The sequence below is a fragment of the Chlorocebus sabaeus genome, chromosome 26 (assembly GCF_047675955.1).
Source record: "Chlorocebus sabaeus isolate Y175 chromosome 26, mChlSab1.0.hap1, whole genome shotgun sequence".
Classification (NCBI taxonomy): Eukaryota; Metazoa; Chordata; class Mammalia; order Primates; family Cercopithecidae; genus Chlorocebus; species Chlorocebus sabaeus.
This window is the reverse complement of record NC_132929.1, coordinates 2,103,497-2,125,455: the sequence shown is the minus strand read 5'-3', so window position 1 is coordinate 2,125,455 and position 21,959 is coordinate 2,103,497. Positions and strand designations below refer to the sequence as shown.

General features: G+C 44.2%; 1 protein-coding gene across 2 annotated transcripts in view; it reads right to left on the bottom strand.

Moving 5' to 3' along the window:
* The window catches only part of GABRB3 (gamma-aminobutyric acid type A receptor subunit beta3), a 224,558-nt gene that overhangs the window by 63,383 nt on the left and 139,216 nt on the right, over nucleotides 1-21,959 (bottom strand). For both annotated transcript variants that reach the window (XM_008017342.3, XM_073011981.1), the window contains one exon: nucleotides 7,957-8,177. In XM_008017342.3, the coding sequence (XP_008015533.1) occupies nucleotides 7,957-8,177 (221 nt within the window). The remainder of the gene's footprint in view (nucleotides 1-7,956; nucleotides 8,178-21,959) is intronic.

Genomic DNA, 21,959 nt, shown 5'->3' with positions numbered 1-21,959 from the left:
AACAAAGCTGGAGGCATCACGCTACCTGACTTCAAACTATACTACAAGGCTACAGTAACCAAAACAGCATGGTACTGGTACCAAAACAGAGATATAGACTAATGGAACAGAACAGAGTCCTCAGAAATAATACCACACATCTACAGCCATCTGATCTTTGACAAACCTGAGAGAAACAAGAAATGGGGAAAGGATTCCCTATTTAATAAATGGTGCTGGGAAAACTGGCTAGCCATAAGTAGAAAGCTGAAACTGGATCCTTTCCTTACTCCTTATACGAAAATTAATTCAAGATGGATTAGAGACTTAAATGTTAGACCTAATACCATAAAAATCCTAGAGGAAAACCTAGGTAGTACCATTCAGGACATAGGCATGGGCAAAGACTTCATGTCTAAAACACCAAAAGCAACGGCAACAAAAGCCAAAATTGACAAATGGGATCTCATCAAACTAAAGAGCTTCTGCACAGCAAAAGAAACTACCATCAGAGTGAGCAGGCAACCTACAGAATGGGAGAAAATTTTTGCAATCTACTCATCTGACAAAGGGCTAATATCCAGAACCTACAAAGAACTCAAACAAATTTACAAGAAAAAAACAAACAACCCCATCCAAAAGTGGGCAAAGGATATGAACAGACATTTCTCAAAAGAAGACATTCATACAGCCAACAGACACATGAAAAAATGCTCATCATCACTGGCCATCAGAGAAATGCAAATCAAAACCACAATGAGATACCATCTCACACCAGTTAGAATGGCGATCATTAAAAAGTCAGGAAACAACAGGTGCTGGAGAGGATGTGGAGAAATAGGAACACTTTTACACTGTTGGTGGGATTGTAAACTAGTTCAACCATTATGGAAAACAGTATGGCGATTCCTCAAGGATCTAGAACTAGATGTACCATATGACCCAGCCATCCCATTACTGGGTATATACCCAAAGGATTATAAATTATGCTGCTATAAGGACACATGCACACGTATGTTTACTGCAGCACTATTCACAATAGCAAAGACTTGGAATCAACCCAAATGTCCATCAGTGACAGATTGGATTAAGAAAATGTGGCACATATACACTATGGAATACTATGCAGCCATAAAAAAGGATGAGTTTGTGTCCTTTGTAGGGACATGGATGCAGCTGGAAACCATCATTCTTAGCAAACTATCACAAGAACAGAAAACCAAACACCGCATGTTCTCACTCGTAGGTGGGAACTGAACAATGAGATCACTTGGACTCGGGAAGGGGAACATCACACACCGGGGCCTATCATGGGGAGGGGGGAGGGGGGAGGGATTGCATTGGGAGTTATACCTGATGTAAATGACGAGTTGATGGGTGCAGCACACCAACATGGCACAAGTATACATATGTAGCAAACCTGCACGTTGTGCACATGTACCCTACAACTTGAAGTTTAATAATAATAAATAAATTTAAAAAAAAAAAAAAAAAGAATAAGGAATAGTTACATTAAACTAAAAGTGCAGCTCATCCTTCATGGTGGGCCACGAGAAGCACCCATTACAATGAAAAATGTGCTGATATTAACACTGTTATCACTGGTTATCATTGTTCTGGAAGGTGAAAATACAAAAAAACAGAAGTAAGAATAAAAACAATTGAAAATGAAGATAAAAAATCATCCTTATAAGCAATATGACTGTAAGACTAAAATTGTCAGGATTAACTAAACTGTTGAAAATAATGAAACATGAGACTGGCTGGCTATATTATTCGATAGATGCATACTTAAAGGTAGTTATGTACAAATTGACCAAGAGCCTTCCCACATACCACGGAAAGCCAGCTAGAAAAATAATGGAGCAATGATTCTACTTCTAACAGCAACACACTTTCAAAAAGTGGAGTAAGTTTAGCAAGAAATGTTAAGTTAAAAATGGAAAGTTTAGAAGTCAATGGAGTAAATGACAAAACTTTACTAGAAGCCATAAACAAAGACATGAATGCAGACATGCCATGCTCATGCAGGAAACATTGAATATAGTGTAGCTTTTGCTCTTGCCAAAGTAGTGCTAAATGAGCATAATTCCAACAAACAACACAAGATACACTTTTAGGACTCTGATAAAATAAATGATTCTAAAGTTAATGTAGAAGAATAAACTGGTAAGTATTAGGACAAAGAGCTAAGCATTTAAGAACAAAAAATTGGACAGGGCATGGTGACTCATGCCTGTAATCCCAGCATTTTCGGAGGCCAAGGCTGGAGGATTGCTTGAAGCTAGAAGTTTGAGACCAGCCTGGGCAATATAATAAAACCCCATCTTCACACACACAAAAAAAATAGCTGGGTGTGGTGGCCTGCGCCTTTGGTCACAGCTACGCAGGAGGCTGAGGCAGGAGGATCATCAGAGCCTGGGAGTTGCAGTATCAATGCACCATGATTGTGCCACTCTACTCCAGCCTGAGCAACAGAGCAAGACCCTGTGTCAAAACAAACAAACAGGCTGGGCGCGGTAGCTCTCGCCTGTAATCCCAGCACTTTGGGAGGCCAAGGCGGGTGGATCACGAGGTCAGGAGTTCGAGAGCAGCCTGGTCAACGTAGTGAAACCCCATCTCTACTAAAAATACAAAAATTAAGTCAGATATGGTAGTGCACAGCTGTAATCCCAGCTACTTGGGAGGCTGAGGCAGGAGAATCACTTGAACCCGGGAGGTGGAGGTTGCGGTGAGCCAAGATCGTGCCACTGTACTCCAGCCTGGGTGACAGAGTCAAAAAGAAAGAAAGAACAAAGAAGAGGAAAGAAAGGAAGGAAGGAAGGAAGGAAGGGAGGGAGGGAGGCAGGGAGGAAGGGAGGGAGGGAGGGGATAGCTACATCACATCCTACACCAAGATAAATTCCAAGGGATTGAACACCTAAATGGAAAATATGAAAATATAAGTACTATGGAAAGGCTAAATGGAATTCAAAGTTAATGCTCAGGCCATACTTTTTTTTTTTTTTTCATGAAGCACTACTCTAGAATTTGGGGATGGAATAATGAACAAGACAGAAACCATCCTTTTCTCTAAGAGTTTATATTCTCATGGTGGCTTCCCTGTCATCATGGATGGGAACACTGAGTCAATAAATAAGAAATGCAATAAACTGACAGGATAATGTCAGCTCTGGGTAAGTGCTATGATAACAACCCAAAAGGGAACGTAACAGAAAGTGAATGAATGATCAGCGAAGGGCTCTCCCTATGAGTGTGACAGCTGAGCAATCCTTAGTTACTAATTACATTATCATGATGCTGAACACACAACCGTCTAGACACAGAGGAGTCCGTGTCCCGCAAGGGCATGTGCAAAGGCCCGAGGACAGGGACATGCCTGATGTTTCTAAGAGCAGAAGGGAAGTGTGCGTACTGGAAGCATGATGAGGGAGGAGGAGAGGAGCAGAAAGGGAGAGGTCAGGACTGCAGGAGCCAAGTCCTCCAGCAGTGACAGGGTGCCAAGGCGAAGCTCATTTTGGAAATGGTCAGGACGCCGAGCTGCTCTCCATTTTGACAGGGGAGGCAAAGAGTGATCACCAGATAGCTCAGGTGGGCTCTTTGTAACTCAAAGATGAAGTTTTCCAATTAAAGTGTGAAGTAATCTCATCAAATCCAAGTGAGGGGGGAGTTTGCGGAGAAGGTAAGAGAGTCCTTATAAGGAGGAGAAGAATAAAACATGCTGGGGGTGGGGAGCAGAGAAGTGTATGAGCCAGAACTTAAAGCAAGTCAGGCGATCTTCACCGGCCTTGAGAGATGAAGAAAATGGATAGATTACTTACAGTGGCCTCAGTAAAAATAAATTCCAAAGCAGGTATCACAGTCCTAAAGTTAATATATACTTTATTGCTGGTGGGAGTGTAAACTGGCATAATCCCATCTGGTAAGAAATTTATCAATATGCTTTTTAGTTGGATAATTTGGGAGATGGTGACAAAACAAGGGTTTGGGAGTTAGGGACGGCTGCATAAAAATCATGTGAGCCCTAATAACTCTGTGCGTTGGTATCTTTTCTGAGAAAAGTATTTTAACAGAACCACTGTATAAAATAGTTACAGAATAAGATGCTAGTCAAACGAATTTGATGAGTTCGTTTGAATCATCTGATATAAGTTCTGGCTTCATCTTAATATTGCTTTCAATCTTTAAGTATAGAAATGGCAATTTTGCCAACTTAAAGCAATTTTTAGCCACAAGTGAGAACTTTATCATGTACGGTCCAACAGATTTTGCAATACACTTCTCAGGCAAAATATGGATTATGTTGTTTTGATGACTCAGCCTCAGATTCCCAGGTGCTTTTTGGAGCAAACTGAATACTATTTTGTGAACCCCCCTTGCCAACTCATAGCATCAGAGAAATGATAGGAAGATACAACACGTATGGCATGAAGAAAAGACCACATTACAAAGTACGCTTAATAATGCAAGGTGAGAAGGTCAATGACATCCAAGGCCCAAGACACTGAAAAAGAAAGTTAGGAAAAGGGATGATAATTCTGCCTTCTTACAGACAGAAGAAAACTTCAGTGCAGCATCAAAGCAAACAGAAAAGCTGTGACTGGGACAGGACAAAGGCCCATTAGTTTCTTAGTCAGCCAAGATCTTCCTAGTTCCTTAAAAGGTTTGACTGTCCGAAGGAAACTGTCAAGGATTTACGTTTTATTTTAGGATGGCATGCCCTGTCCAGGGCGTTCTCTCCCATCACATGCTGACTTCAGCTCGTGCAGGGATCTCAGTTCACGGTCGTATTCAGCTGAGCTCAAGCTGCTAAGAAGAGCAAGCTAGGGTTAGCTCACGTTTCAAGCTCAAGGGGCTACAAGAGTCATGGGGAAAATGGCTCATGATTTAAAACAACCTTTTATCACTACAAGAATGTGATCACTCTCAAGCATCTGCATGAGTGGTCAGTGACTACTTTTGCAGAGTCATCAGAGTTAAGGATTAATGATTTCCCAGAATAAGGCTGAGTTGACGTACAAACCTACGTCACGGACAGCTCATCTACAGCCAAAGGTCTTCATCTAGCCTAGACAAAGCAAAAGCCCACTGATGCTGTTCCCATAACGTCTGGGCATGAGTAACGAAAGAAGCCTAGAGGAGCTAAGTGGTGACTGACCTACCAGTGCAGGCCACTGCTGGACAGACAAGGCGAGAGCCAATCCCAGTGTCCAGGGGTGAGAGAAATTCAAGCTGAAGGTCTCAGTGATACAGCCAGTCCAACCAGTATTTCACGCACATAATGAGTAGGAAAGCAATCTCTGTGGGCAGGACCTTCCCCAGCCGTACGTTACAAGCAGGAGAGCAGGAACAACCCCAGCTCTCTGCAAACCTTCCACCACGGGGAATTTAATTTCAGTGTTCTCAGCTGTGCCAGACCTCCTCCAGGCCAAGGCCATAGTACCTATTTACCGAAAGGATGCAAGGTATTGTTGGATTACACACACTGGCCCACTCCTGGCCCGCTCCTGGCCCGCCATGTCACCATCCAGCCAGTGCAACAGTAAAAAGACCGGGAGGGAAGGTGGGCCTTGGGGCCAAGGAGAGGATGGAGGGTGGCTGATCCAAGTGAGCACTCACACCTTGATTTTTATCAAAGGTCACATGTAAAATATATAAATGGTACTGAAGTTTACACAGGATAGCAAAGAATACGTGTATATGAGTTTAATGATCAGTGTTGAGAATTTTTAATTTGTTCTTTCGTCCAGAAGTTCAAATCAATCTCTAGAGCTACGTGTTTTTTAAATATCAAGGCAGAAATTTCTAGAATAGCCAATTTCTAATGAGCAGATGACACAAGTTTAGCTGCTAAACACATGAAGAATGTTGTGGTCAGTCTATACTTTGGAGATTCTTTATGACAGCTTATCCAGGTCTATGTAACTCCGAAGAACTGTTTCAAAACTATGATGCTGTAAATAAAGAGCTAAGGAGTATACCTATACCACACTTGAAAAAAACCCAGCTACTTACTTAAAAATCCATTTCTTGATTTAAGAGACGTTTGAGAGGCATAATGGATATAAATTGACTACGGCTTTTTTAGGTTATTGTACAAAGTTTACTACTAAAGGTCTCCCATGGCTTATTATTACATTATTATTTAACGTTTACATATAAACTTACAGACCAAGCAATTTTTATTTTCTTGGTTTATCTTACTCTTACCTAAACATTTTCCAAGAGTTGGGGAATTTATGACAGAGTTTTTATATGTATTACATAATTCTATTTTAACAGAGTTAAAGCTCTTTGCTTTTAACAAAGACATACACAGACAGACTGACATACTCTATTTCTGGTAAAAAGAAAAAAAATAAAGAATGCAAAAATAAAGTGGAGAAAACCCAAATAGCATGTTTTGTTTAAAAAGTCAAAAATTCCTACATTAATTTTTATTGATATTTGCTTCTTTTTGCTCTTCCCCATCACACACACGTGCACACACATACAATACACACATTACCACACAAAACACACACCACACACACATGCACAATGCACACCAGCACAACACATACCACACACACACAAACCCAACACACACCACACACACACACATCACATACCCCACACACACAACTCAACCCACACACACACACACACAGACTCACACGCATTTACACACACATAGCTTCTTTCACTTCAGTTTTTTTGGGGATGGGAGCAGGTAAATGGCTCCTCATTCTACATTCCCAAGACGTCTGAAGAGTCGGTTTGTACAGCTGATGCACTTACCAGAACCCGAACCTTCAGAGCCTTACAACCATAGGTCTCATCTTCAGGCGAAAACATAAAACGCTGAAAACCTCCCAAAGAAACTCCAGGCTAGACTCCTTCTAAAGGAAGACCATGGCTTGGGTGACGTGTGCCGCTTACCATTAAAAACATCTGATTTTGCTAAAATCCCAAATTCTACTCTCTAAAGTGTGGTTCTGAGAAAATCACTCACACGTTCTATTTGAGGCAATGTTAAATCATTCACTCTACCCGTCTTGAGGCATGACAGTCACAGGGATGTGGATTTAAATATATACGGTTAAGATTTTGCTTATAGCTGTTAGAGTCTTAGTTCAAAGGCTCTGGGCTCACAACACTTTCAGATACATCTTTTCTCCAAGCTACCCACATGTGTCCCACTCAACACCGAGAGCCCCGGCTAGAGGGTCTCAAGGGCACTTTTAGGCCAGGAGTTCGAGAAGCAGACACACATACACACAAAAGACTGTTCTACAACAAAGCAAACCCAAAATCAGGCAAAATCTATGCAAGGGCACCATTTAGCAAGGTGATATTCAAAATAACTGACCACCAGCTGGGATGGAGCCCCATGGAAAGGTCTGGTGGTTTCCAGGCAACCAGGGAAGCCCAGGGCCTCCTCACTGGGACTTAGGAAGGCAGCCTGGTTGCCTGATTTCAGTGATTATGAGCGCTGGAGAGAGATGTTTCTCATCAGGAAACCTCTCGCTTAGTCATTCCCATAAATATTCGTGGCACTACCTCAGTAAAGCTCCGTGGAGAGTAAACCCTACAATCTGCGCAACAGACGTTTTTTTTCAACTGTGCAGACAGCTTTGAAAAAAGCTTCGCTGAAGCCACTGCAGTGTCAGGGCGATATTAATTACAGGGCTCTGTGGCTATGATACGGAAAATCCATCCTGAGGGAATCTGTGTTCTCAGACGTGGCAATTCAATTATATACAATTGATCCAAAGGTGGCTGTTTTCAACTGCTTGATGGCTATTTATAGTAACAGTAATGCCCCAAATTTTATGGTTATGAGATTTTTTTTTTTCTGCAAAGCTTAAAGTGCTTCATAGATGCTTCCTAATTAATCTGAGGTCATTGCCTCACTTACGATAAACATCTCAAGTGAGATATTCCACACCCATGCACCATGCAACAGCAAAATTGGCCCTGAAGAGGCACACAGACCTGAGCCCATACAGCACTGTCCCATCAGGGTGAAGGCGGATCATGCGGTTTTTCACGGTCACTCCATGCACAAATGACTTTTTGTCATTTAAGAAATATGTGTCGGGCACCCATAGCTGGTCAGCCACTCGATTGTCAAGCGTGAGGTTGAGAGGGATCCCAGAATAGGCGAGCCTTTTATCTCTCCAATATTGTTGAAAATACATGGTTAAGGTATAATCCTGGGGGGAAAAGAAAAGAAAGAAAGTTAGTTTGTACTCATCCACAGGCGTATTTCCTCCACGATCAGCCAAATTCAGGTTGCAATCTAGGCTCTGCAGTGAATAACCAGGAGAAATGGATGTCACTTTTCTGCAGGACGGGAAGCAATGGCTGCTTTCTTGTGAATGCAAATACCAGCTTTAATAGGGACACGAATCTGTGTGTGTCATGTATAGATGTCCTCTGTTTTACTTAGGTAAGAAGCACACTAGGCAAACTGGCATTTAACAGATAACAGCATAGAAATAAAGGGGAAAAAGTCATTGTAAAATCAGGTTGCTGGCGGGGAACTAGATTGTTCCCATGGATGTTCCCTCTCCCAGCAGGCAGACAGGTGCTTTAACCACCCACGACAGATGAGCTCTGTCTACAAACTCTGTCTCTGCAATTTGAGCCACATTCCTCTGGTGCTGCCCTCCATGAGGGTTATAAATACAAACCCGCCATAAACGTCCTCCGGAGACGCCAGGGCCTGTGGGAGGTCTCCATGCCCTACCTATGGTACTTCTGTTTTCCTCCAGCTTGCCGTGGCCGTTTCTACATTAAGTGGACCATAGAATCACCTGGAGATGATGAGATATTCACCTGGGGTAAATGGGACCCTGAGGTCAAAGCAGGATGTGCGAGGTGGAAGACAGACAGGGCCATGGTGTTGTCCACAGGCTTGCCCACAAAATTACCAAATATCGACGTGATGGTTCTGCTTTTGTTTTGCCAAAGCAGTTAGTTCAAGAACAAAGTGGAAAAAAAGACGAATCAGAGGCTAGACATGGGGGAACAAAAGAAATTCTCTTTTTGTTGGGGGCAATCACCATTCAGTTCTAGAATGACCAAGTCTAAACATCTGGTGATATTCACAGGACATTTCGAACGCCTCTGTGGAAGGATACAAGCTGGAAAATCAAAAGTTAGGAGGTAAATTCTCCAACCACGGAGGGAAAAAAATCGCTGCCATTCTGCACAAGCAGCTTTCTGAGTTCACACCCTTTAAGATTATGTCTGTAAACATCCTCATCACCTGCAGGCAGCGAGAGGTGGAGAGCTAATCAGCTGAAGAATCCAGCCTAGACACAGCCTCCTGACAACCGTTCCAGTATTCTCTTTGCTTCTCACAGGGCAGTTCACGGTGTTGCTAACCTGATGAGTGTCTATTGCTGCTCTCGGTAGTGCTGGAATACAGAGGCTTAGAGATGGATAGGGGACATGGGTTTGTCTTCAGGTGCTTGCCACAAGAGGGGGAAACAAAAACAGCTTGTACTATAGCACCATAAACAAAATACATTTTTAAGCTTCGAATCTCATAAAAATTAAGAGTAGAAGGAAAGGCAAGAAAGTCCAAATGGGCTGGACAGTCTTTAGAGAGGCCTTGTCTTCAACTTAAAGGAGAGGCAGCATTGAAGCAGACGAAAAGAAGCAGGCATTTTTCTCCCCAGACACGTTCGTGGGCAGAGCTCTGTGCCTAGTAATAACCTGTGGGGGCCCTCACCACCACCACCCATGGAAGATTCTCACAGAGCAGATGGCACTAAAGATCAGCCTCGGCTAGGCAGACAGCACACAGGGCACATCGAAAACACACGGGCCGTTGCTTTTAAGGGCCTGATGAGAAAGTCTGTGGAGCGCAGTTTGGCTGGAATGCTGGGTTTATGGGGAAAAGAGAGCAGAGCAATGGGTCAGGCTAGACCCCAGGGCAGTGACCAGAAGGTGGAAACCAGAATGCCACCTTCGCAGCCAATGAAAGCCACGGACAGTTTCCACGGAGCAGAGAGCCATGACCAAGAGTATTAACCATGTCTTTTATTTCTGTATTCTGATGCTTGGATCTGCGACCCTGTGGACCTTGGAGGGAGGGGCCCTTCCAGGGCTGGCTGACTCCTAGAGATGGTAAGCAACTCTCCTAGGAATGTAGCTTTCACATACATACAAACCAACCAGTCCAGAACCCACACCCCAGCCACTTCTTTTGTTTGTTTTTACAGTCCAGAGGTCTTTTATTTTTTATACCTATTATGCCATAAATTCACAGGGCATAGATTTCAGCGGCTAAGACTCCAACCTCCTCTTTTACTGAGCTTGCACATTCTGGGGTCCCTATCACCCGCCTAAACTGCCCTAGGTCCAGGTACTGGACAAGTACAGACAGCCCCTGTGCCCCATGGGCCTGAAATTATTTAAACTGGCCAATTCTGAGCCTGCTCCCCCCGTGTCACCCATTCCTTCCCAGCAACCACAATAAAGGCATTTCCCCTCCCTCCGCTGCCTGACCCACCCTGGCGCTCCCTGAACAGCCCCCATGGCATAGTGTGGCTCCCTGCTACCCCGGAACTGGGAGGAACACACTCTTCTCAATGGCAGTCGTCTCCTGATCTGTCGGCCTTGCCTGACCTAAATAATAATAAAACCTCCATTTTAAAACACAAAGCCACTTGTGAGGAAAACTAGCGTAGCAATGGTGAGTTCAAGGGGTAGAAGGGATGGCGTGCAGGGGCCTCCGAGGAGTGGACAGTGCTGAGTGGTGGGTAAAGCAAAGGCCTGAAAGGTTCTTGGACACTGGGCTGATGCGGAACATCAGGATGAGAATGCACCTTCCCAGGGCATATGCCGCCCCTTCATCACCACTACCTTTCGCTGGTGTGGGTGGTGCGCTGGAACTGAGGCGCGCGAAGCTGTGGTTTCACAACAAAAGGACGTGTGTTAGCAGTGGCAACCACAGGGTTTCTCTACTATCACCCTCCATGTGACATTCGTGTTAAAATAGAAGTTTCCCTTGTTTCTTTCTTTACTCCTAACCCCGCATCCTTACGCCTGAGTCGCGATGTCTGGCGCCCTTCTCAGAGCCCCTCTGGATGGGCTTGCACAAGGCTTGCCACGAGAAGGGAGAGAACTCGTCCGTCAGCCCTGGGAGCCAGCTGTCACTCACAGCCTGACAGCTTGGGCTCCGCGTCTTATTTTGGACTGTGTCGCTCTCCGCACCATCAGCAGCGCCTCTCAGTTTGGGTCTCGGGTGTTTGCTGAGGTGACTTGAGTGGACTAGGGGGTAAGAGCTTAGGTAACAGCAGGAGGGAAAAGCTGGTATGTAAATCCAAACCCGCTGCATGTGATCAGCCATGTATGGCAAGGACTATCACATCAGTGGGGGCACAAGTCAGTGTCCTCCTTCTTTTCTGGGATACTTACTAGCTGGCAAAGAAAGGGAAGGGGATGGTGGAAAGGTCCAAGCCTCCCTCCACTCTCGTGCAGCTGGGAGTAGCAAATGCAGGGTTTTCCTGTTCTGGGGGCCACGGTGCCACCCCTTGTGACATGCAGTGGTGAGCACTGAGCGAGCAACAGCGGGCAGCCGCTTGTGTGCATGATCCTTCAGCAAACTCCAGGCCCCGTGCTGCCTAGCACCTCATTTAACTACGAAGCAGGTATTATAATTATTATCCTATATCGATGAAGTAACAAAAATTGAAGAGCTGAAGTAACTTGCTCCTCATCCGCTCCCTCCACTCCCTCAAACACAAGTAACCCGGGACAGCGGGACTTGAAGTTTGGGCATCTGGCTCTCAATGTGGAAGCTCCAAGGGGTGGGAGCTAAACAGTTCCTCATAATAAAGGGGAGTGAGCTTGGCAGGGTGGGGCTTTGAAAGGATATCTCTGAGCATGGAGAGTCAGGTCATGCAGGGGTTCTTCAAAAAGAGTAATCAGAACTCCGGTACCACCAACTCCTCCTTCCACGCCCAACCCATCACCAAACATTTAGCATAGTCGCTACAGAAAGATGCTTTGTAAAAGTATCCTTTCCTTCAGTGCATCCCATGCATCCAGGGAAGTTACCAATTTTTACATTTGCAGTGATGTGGCATGAACCAAAGAGAAGAGCAGAGTCACAAAGAGATGGAATTTGCATGGGATGCAGTGTCTGTCAGAATTTGAATTCCCAGCCCGTCTGCAGAAACGGAAGATCCTTTAGACTTTAAAAGCTCCAAGGATTAAAGGAATATTGGCCGTGGGGAGCAGAGGGGACACTGGACTCCTCACAGAACATGAAATGGAAATTAAGCCTTTGTTCTTTAACCTTAATGCTCGAGGTGGACTCAGGTGATGTCTGGGTACGAAAATAAGAAATGACTGGGAAGGGTGGAGCTTCTCAAAGAAGAGCCAAACTGGCCATTCTGGGGCAGGGTGGGCCCGTTGCTGTGGTTCCTGCTGGCTGACAAGGGGTTGGGGAGGTAGCAGTGGACACCAAATGAGACAGATAGTTGATACCGTTTACAGAAGCAGCCTGCGTCCTCTACCAACTGAGTTGCTACCATTCCCTCTTTTGCCAGACCCCCAGGATGCACAAGAAAATATCCGTATCACCAGATACAGGCTTTGCCTTTACTTTACTGTGCTTCACAGATATTGCATTTTTAACAAATCGAAGGTTTGTGGCAACCCAGCGTTGAGCATGTAAGTCGATCAGCACTGTTTTCCCAACAGCATATCCTCACTTCATGTCTCTGGGTCATAGTTCGGTAATTTTCACAAGATTTCAATCTCAGTATTTCATTATTTTTGTATTGGTTATGGTGACCTATAATCAGGGACATTTGATATTACTATTATTATCGCTCTGGGGCACCAGGAATAGCACCCACGGAAGACGGCAAACATCGTACAAATGTCGTGTGTCCTCTGACTGATCTACCAACTGAATCTTCACCCTGTATCTCTCCCTCTCTTTGGGCCTCCCTATTCCCTGAGACACAACGATATCAAAATGAGGCCAGTTAGTAATCCTCCAATGGCCTCTAAGGCTTCAAGTGCAAGGAAGAGTCTCTCACGGTAAATGAAAACTAAAAATGATTAAGCTTAGTGAGGGAGGCAGGTCAAATGACTGATGTGCAAAAACGTTTTAGAGGCCTAACGTTAGGCCTTTTCTACCAGTTAGCCAAATTGTGAATGCAAATAAAAAGTTTTAGTAGGAAATTCAAAGTGCTACTCCAGTGAATGGTAAGAAAGTCAAACAGCCTTATTGCTGATATGGATAGAATATCGAACCCACCACAACATTCTCTTAAGTCAAAGTTTAATCTAGGGCAAAATCCTAACTCTCTTCAATTCTGTAAAGGCTGAAAGAGGTAAGGCAGCTGCAGAAGAAAAGTTAGAAGACAGGAGAGATTGATTCATGAGGTTTAAGCAAGGAAGCCATTTCCATAACATAAACGTGCAAGGTGAAGGAGCAAGTGCTGACAGAGAAGCTGCAGCAAGTTATCCAGAAGATCCTGCTAAGATCACTGATGAAGGTGGTTACACTCAACAACAGGTTTTCATGTAGACTTTGGAAGAAGTCTTTTCTAATGGAAGAAGATGCCATGCAGGGCTTTCATAGCAAAACAGAAGTCAATGTCTGGCTTCGGAGCTTCAAAGGACAGGCTGACTCTCTTGTTAGGGGCTAACTGCAGCTGCTGACTTTAAGTTGAAGCCAATGCTCACCGACCCTTTTGAAAATCCTAGGGCCCTTAAGAATTATGCTAAGCTACTCTGCCTATGCTCAATAAATGCAACAATAAAACCTAGGTGTCAACACGTATTTACAAAACTGAATATTTTCAACCCACAGTTGAGATCTTCTGCTCAGAAAAAAACATTCCTTTCAAAATATTACTGCTCATTTTCAATGCACCTGGTCACTCAAGAGCTCTAATGGATATGTACAAAGAGATGGATGCTGTTTTCAAGTCTGCTAACACAACATCCATTCCGCAGCCCATAGATCAAGGAGAAACTGACTTTCAAGCTTTATTATTTAAGAAATACATTTCATAACGCTATAGCTGCCATAGACAGTGATTCTTTTGATGGATCTGGGCAAAGTCAACTGAAAACATTCTGGAAAGGACTCACCATTCCAGATGTCAGTAAGAACATTCATGATTTATCGGAGGAGGTCAAAATATCAACACCAACAGGAGTTTGGAAGATGTGGATTCCAGCCCTCATGGATGACTTTGAGGGGTTCGAGTCATTGCAGATGCGATGGGAACAGCAAGAGAACTAGAAGTAAAACTTGACGATGTCCCTGAATTTCTGGAATCTAATGATTAAACTTGAATGAATGAGGGGTTGCTTCCTATGGATGAGCAAAGCGTGGTTTCTTGAGATGGAATCTACTCCTGGTGAGGATGTTGTGAACATTGTTGTAATGACAACAAAGGATTTAGAATATTACATAAACTTAGTTGATAAAGCAGTGGCAGGGTTTGAGAGGACTGACTCCAATTTTGAAAGAAGTTCTACTGTGGGTAAAACGCTACCAAACAGCATCCAATACTACAGATAAATCTTTCATGAAATAGTCAAAGTAATACATTTCATTGTTGCCTTATTTAAAGAAACTGCCAGAGTTTTCAGCAACCACCACCCTGATCAGTCAGCAGCCATCAACACTGAGGCAAGACACTCCACCTGCAAAAAGATCATGACTCTCTGAAGGCTCAATGATTGTTAGCATTTTTAGCAACACAGTATTTTTAATTAAGGTATGTACATTTTATAGACATGTTATTGGACAGTTAATAGACTACAATACAGTGTAAACATAACTTTTATATATCTTGGGAAACCAAAAAATGTGTGACTCACTTCATGATATTTGCTTTACCGCAGTGGTCTGGAACAGAACCTGAAGTATCTCTGGAGGTGTACCTGTATTTACTCAGTTATTCAGAAAATGTTTATTGAGTGCTTACTGCCTGCTACACAACTTGAGGGAGGCGAAGATGAACTACAGGCACTATGGGCCCTAAGGGACTGGCCATGTGGCAGAGACAATAATTGCAGGTTCCAAGAATTCAAAAGCAATCTAGGTTAAGTGCTATACTAAACACGAAGGGATATGGTAATCAGAAAAAGCCACTTCCGGGAAGGATGACTACAGATGAATTCTTGGACAAACAACCATCTGATCTGAACCTAGAAGTAAAAGATTCAGCTACGTGAAGGGCAGGGCGGCTGCCCCTGGAGGGCCAGTCGTGGGTATGGACATCTGGACGAAGCAGTTCCTGATATCAACTTACCCCACACAGCTATTTTCACAAAAAAACAGTGTCACAGGGCGAGGCAGAGGAGACAGCTCCACAGGGTGAACCTCACCTTCTACCTAGGTTGGTGACCCCCTAGGGTAGCTGAGGGAGCCCTAGAGAGAAAAACGGGGGCCAGCAGAGGCCTAAACGGCAGTCCTCAAACAGAGGCTCTGAGGCCTTGGAAATCAGAGCTGGGCGGTGTGCGGGAGTCAGGTGCAAGAGCGTCCCCACTCCTTGTGACTCTGCAGAGAGCCCACGACCCCGACTTCCACCGCTTCTGTCTGGTAGCTGGCCCACATGGGGACCCGAGGGAGTCTCCTGGTATTCCGGTGCTGAGGTCCCAAAGACTCCGAGAGCCTCCGCCAGGCTAACCCGAGTCGTAACTATTGCTTCTTCTCCATCTCTGCTCTTTACAGGGGAGGCCAACGCTGGGGGAGGCGCAGGGGTGGAGTGTGGGGGGCAGCAGCTGCCTGGAGGCGCAGGGCTTTGCGAAGCAGTGGCAACCAGGGGCGGGGCCTGGGGAGGAGGGCAGCTCCAGGGAGGCGTGGCCCGGGGCAGGAGGAGGCGTGCTCTGTGGTTTGGGGGGCGTGGCCCCTAGCGGAAATGACGTGGCCCAGCTACGGCGCCTGGCCAGCAGGCTCCTCCCCCTGCGCTGTGCGCGGTGCGCCCTGCGGCTGCGTGGTGGGAAACCTCGTCCTGATTAGCTTAGCACACACCGGGGAGACACAGGCTGTCTCCTGGCACTGGCCCTTGGCTGTGGCACAGCCAGCATTATCAGCACATCTAGACCGAATGTGTTGGCAGGAGGAGGAGGAGGAGGGGGTATTGGTGGAGAGGTCAGAGCTTGCGGAAATAGCTTCCAGTAGGGTTGCAGAGACACAGCCCCGTATCCAGGGGATGCAGAAGCGTCCTGGGCTGTGGGTGAACCCCACAGACCGAAGGTGGTAACACTCAACTTCTCACATCACCGAAATCTTCAGCCCTGGTGCAGCTTCTAAGCTCACCGAGCCCCTTCTGGTTATAATTTGATGTAATCTGACTTTAGAAAACTACACTCAGTAGGAGTTGAGATTTATAGCCATTCAAGCATTTATAAAATATCCCTCCTATAAATTAATTAAGACACACTGAATGTGTGTGCACCAATAATGACTCAACTTACTTTGTTAGCAGGTGTCTCCACAGCCCTGGGCACCCTGAGAACGTTTGACTTCTGGTTAAGGTGCAGCGCCAGTCCTGAGATGGGGCTGGCCCTGGATGGATACAGTACTTGGAAGGCTCTAGGTATAGGAAATCAGATGTCCCGGCGCCCACCAACCCTCCACGACCTCTGCCACCCCACTTACTCAGCGGCTCAACCCCAAACCCTCACCAGGGAAGGCCGCTAGGGAAGCCCATGTGGAGAAATTATCCTTGGACTGCTGCATTCCTAGGCCAGGCTCCCGGAGGTAAGGCTGTTTCCTCTGGGTGGGCAGGAGCCCAGGGCACCTGCAGAGACCTTCTGGGCCCCTGCGCTACCCAGTCCCTCTGTACCTGAAACAGCTGTCCACAGAAGGGAAAGCTGCCAGCACCTCTAGTTATACCGTGACAGGTTCCTGTGGACACTGAGGCCCTGGGATATGGGATTTAATGGAGAGTGCTCAGGCAGTGAGGAGGAAAGCACAAGGGAATTTTCCAGTCCACTGGGAACTGGACCTCTCTGGAGTATGCTGTATACATGTGAGTTGTTTTGCTGAATTATAGTTGGTTTGAACTATTGTAGTTTGTCAAAATCATTAGATGTCTTGAATACCTTTTTTTCTCTTATGAAAGCCTTCTGAAGAACTTAGAATCAGCATGAAGAAATATTCGAGTAAGAATTGCATTCAAAACAAAGGGTCTTTCTTAAAAACAGAACCTTTCTTTAAAAAAGGGGTCTTTCTTAAAAACTTTGCAAACAAAATCACTTGAATTAAAAAGTTATTTATTCATCTTGGCTTATTTTAGGGATCATAAAGCCCTTTGATAATCTAATGAAATCAGGGGCCTTCTCCATGGACAATACAGTCTCTCTCAGGATTGGTGTGTGTATCAAACAGCACAAAACCCTGAAGTTCATGGGATGCATGTTTTACAAGCTCAAATTGCTTTCAATACTAGTGGGTGGAGTTCTGCAAATTTGTAAGTCATTTGTTTAGGATGTGTGCAATGTTTTCCTATTGAAAAAAATATGACAAAAAGAGTTGTTGGGTTTCACTCCAGATTATCAATTTCATGCAAAGGTAAGAAGCCATGGTTCCTGGTGAGACACCAGGACTAGCCCAGGCTCCCTGTTTTGGAGCCACAGTGCTGCTGGGAGGTGAGGAAAGTATTGCTGGACCTAGAAGCTGTAGAGGAAGCCCTGAGTGCTGGGAGCAGGCATTCTGGAATATGAGCCACCCACCAGTCAAGCATTTATATATAGTGACTGTCCTTTCAAAATCTCCTGAGAATATACAAGCAGCAGCAACAACCAACCAAAATGAAACCTCAGCTCATCTTTAGGTGTATGATTCAGGCAGCTCAGATGAATTGCAGTAAGACATATAAACAACAAAGTTTCTTCCTGCTTGTGCAAATCTCTTGGCACTTATCACATTAAAATGACAAGAATACACATTTGAAAGTGGAAATATTGCTCATTATTCTGCAATTAAGTAATTGACTACATTCCTTAGCACAGGAAATGAAGAAAAAAATTACTATCCCTGAGAAAGAAATGCAATTTCTAAACCAAATTTAAATATTTAACTGCAGCTGTGAAAACCACAGGACACCTGCATTTGCATCTGGTTCAGCAAGTTTATGATACAAAACCTTGCAGGTAAGTTGTTCTCAGGTCAGGGAAGATGGAAAATTGTTTTGAGAAGCTTACATAAGCCCTAGGTGGTGGTGACTTCCTTTGCAGTCATTCCTACAAAGAAGGTTAGGCTGAGGGAATTGGCACTTTTATTAACAAAATTTATTTAGGAAATTCCAATCTATTCCATTTAATGACCAAGAACTGAGTATCTAACATTACAACCAACTCTCCTCTGACAACAGACTTCGATGGTATCTAGCTTTCCACTCGCTGACTCTATTTGATGTTTAATAATAAAACAGCTTCCTTCTCTGCCTCTCTCCATCTTGCTTTAAGCATTGATTATCTAGCATAAGCCAAGAACCATGCTTAGTGTTAGGGATCCAGAGAGAATTGATACCTCTATAAAGCTCACTATCTAGTGGGGAGAAAGAAAAATGGATCCAAGTACAATTAGAGTGATTAGGAAGCAAACGTGCCCAAGTCTCAAGTCGGCCTCCCACTGGCCCAGCCAGTGACAGGCGACCTCACTGTCCTATGGCTGTCACTGGATCTGTGAAGCCTGCCAGTCACACATTCTGAAGTCCTTAGCAGGGGGAGGACATGGTGTGCTAAGTGTACAGCAATGCAAAAGAAGTGTGTATGTAAGGGTCCTCTCACTAAGCCTAGGGCTGGCAGGAGAGGAGTCCAGTTACTGAGGCTTTTCAGCCTTTATACCTGCCCAAAGGCAGAGTGTGCATTTATGCATGCAGCTAAATGCTGACTGTAGTCAGAAGAAGAAGTAGTCACCTCTGTATGAAATCTGAAAGGGCTGGTGAAAAGAGATATAAGTCTCCCAGGCCCCTAAAGCCAGCTGAGAAGCTGGCATAGGATAGGAATTATTTTGAAAATGTTTTTCTTTATAAGTCTAAAAAGATACTTTTCTGGAGTCAAGTAAGTTTGAAAAGCAAAATTATTGCACTGACCTACATTCAAAGGACAAATAAATTGTACTGTGAAAAGAAATCTGGAGAATTCAACCTAAGCCAATGAGAACCAGGGAAATGTAAGAGAAATGCCCTTCACTAAATAAAGTCTTTATGCAGGTGCTGGTTTGCCGATGGTGTGCGGTGTGGTGGAGCACAATGTGTCAGACTCACTGGGTGACACCCTTGCCATGTGCCTTACTTGGGAAAGTTATCTAATCGTTCTGAGCCTCACCAACCTCTTGTGTAAAAATGAAACTAAAAATGCTCCTTTTGCAAAAGTGCTGTAGCCATTAATTGATCTAACAATGCTTAACACAGTGCTGGACTCGCAACAGGCATTTGGAAAATTCTACCTTCTCTTGTCTCAAAAGCAGGGCCAGTCATCCCTGAAAGAAGACCCTTCAGAACCGAATGAAAAAGGACCCTCTTTATTAGCTGTCCCCAGCCCCACTGTTCCACAGCAAGTACACACCAAACCACAAAGGAAAATGTGCTTGTTTTCCTGAGATGCAGGTGAAGAAATCTCAGTCCAATGGTGTAGAATTCCCAACACTGTCTGGAGCAGGCTTCACCCTTTGCTCTCAAATCTCAAGTTTCGTCATCTACTCAATATCCAAATGTAATACAAGCTTGTTTCCTGAAATGTATCAGGTCACTAGCTTTTTTCCATAAAACATTTTTTCTGCTGTGAATTACTTTGAAGTTACAAATTAAAATTAAACACAAATCTGTAAAATAGCTACAGTGCTAATCAAAATGAAAACACCACCAGCCATCCTACTGCAGCTGACCTCGACAGCCACCCTTCCAGTGCTCCAGGGCTCACCTCCCACCCACCCTCTCTTTCCTGTGCCTTTAGAAAATCCCATCCTATAGTCAAGTGATTCCTCCATATAAGGAACATTTTCAATAAGCATTCCCTCTGCAGCCCCCTTTAGTTGTAAGTTGGTGACCTACTGTAGCCTTTTTTTGGGAAGGTTACTTCTACCAAACTGGGCACCAAGGAGCTAAGGGAGAGGAACACCCCTGTTTCCCACTCCTGATCAGCTTCTGGGTCTTCCTTTTTCCCCTGCTGTCTCTGGCCCATTCTACTTCCCTGGGATTTGGATGCACTGATCCCACTGCCTTCTGAACCTTTCCGTCCAGATGCTCCACATGCAACCCAAGACGGCCATGTCCAAAACTAACTCACTGTCTTCCTGCCTCAAATGTGTTCGTCCACCCACCCACCCACACCAGAAGCAGTATACCAGCCTCTTCTTTCATTCTCACCCTAACCTCCAACAGTCACTCAGCCACTGTGTTCTACTGATCCTAGTTCCTAAAAGTCTTCCATTTCTAGAACGGGATCATGAGGTCAGCTGCAGTGCTGAGGGCTGGAGGGTTTCCACTGATGTCGCCATGGCAATGGATTAGCGGATGAGTGCCTAGACTGACAAACTGCATCCCAGAAGCAGGCTTACCCATGGTGTCTAGAGTATGGAGGTCAAATACCAGACCTCAGAAATGTTCTGGGTTAAATAGAATAATATAGGGAATGACCAGATGTCTCACACTCTATATGAGGGCAGATGTTCCAACCAACACAATATTATATGAATGAACTTCTGGAATGTGCTAGTAAACTACAGAGTCATTGCATACGCTCCTTTATTTTAAACAGGTATTTATCTGAACAATACTCACTAAATACTTATGTATATATGTGTTTGTGTGTGTATGTATTTTCTCTCTAAATGTATGTATACATTTAGAAAAAACTTTAAAAAATTATATATATATAAAAATATTAGATAATCTCTAAAGATTAGATAACCTTCCCAAGTAAGTAAGAGAGAGGAAGAGAGAAAGACCTTATATGTTGAAACATATGGTTACTAATCAGAGCCATAGTTTTATTTTCCAGCAACTATCTTCAGTTAAGAGGATTCCCAAAGGGAATGCAATGACTCCCAATGATATTCTTCCAAAGATGCTCTGAGAACTGGCTGTGAAAAACATCCGTATTGCTTGGACAAGGCACCCTCAACCTCCATATTTCAAAGCTACTTGAACTGGGTGAACATTGCCCCTGGAGACTGCCGAGTGATTCATCCCCATTCTGACTGTGTGACGTGTATCAGGCTAGATGATCCATGCCTCTGTGCTCTTCCCCTGCTTAAGCAGAGCTCCTGCAGATGGCCATAAGGTTAAGAATTCTATGTTCTTAAATGGTGATGGTCCTCTCTTAGGTGGCATGGTTTATCGAGTTTGTGTTACTAGACCTGCTTAACTGAGTATCACTTAAAATTACTTCTCTGAATCCCTTCAAGAGAGCAGACAAGGCAAAAAAATGCTGAAAAAGAAAGAAGGACGTTTATTTATCAGGAGGAATGATTTCTGATATTTGGCACAAGTGAATGCCAGTGCCGTACCAGTCAACCTTTCTTAATGGGTTTTTTACTCCTTTTCATTTACAGAATGAGTATTTCTGTCTTAAGACTGCTCCCATACCCTTACACTGTGAAAACTGAATTGCCCTTTGATTTCATGTATGTGCATCTAGATCAGGATTTGTCAATGGATTTCCTTACCTCAAAGATAAATCATGTGGATGAGTGATGCCATGCATTTTAGAGTTCTTTCAATGTCTGAGATGTGCTATTTTTAGACAGCAAGGCTATTCATTTCTGAGATCATGCCTATTTCTAGTTTCTGTGCAGAACTTATTAGATTATTGCTGTTAGACAAATCACAATATCAACAGTACTGCACTTGATATAGCTGAGAAATATTAGTTTGATAGTTGTCTTTTCTGAATTGCTATTAATTGGAGAAATATTTGGATGGATGTCTCTGCAAGGCATTGCATAACCAGCCCTATCCTCTGAAATACTGTAATCAAAGCCTAGGTAGCCAGAA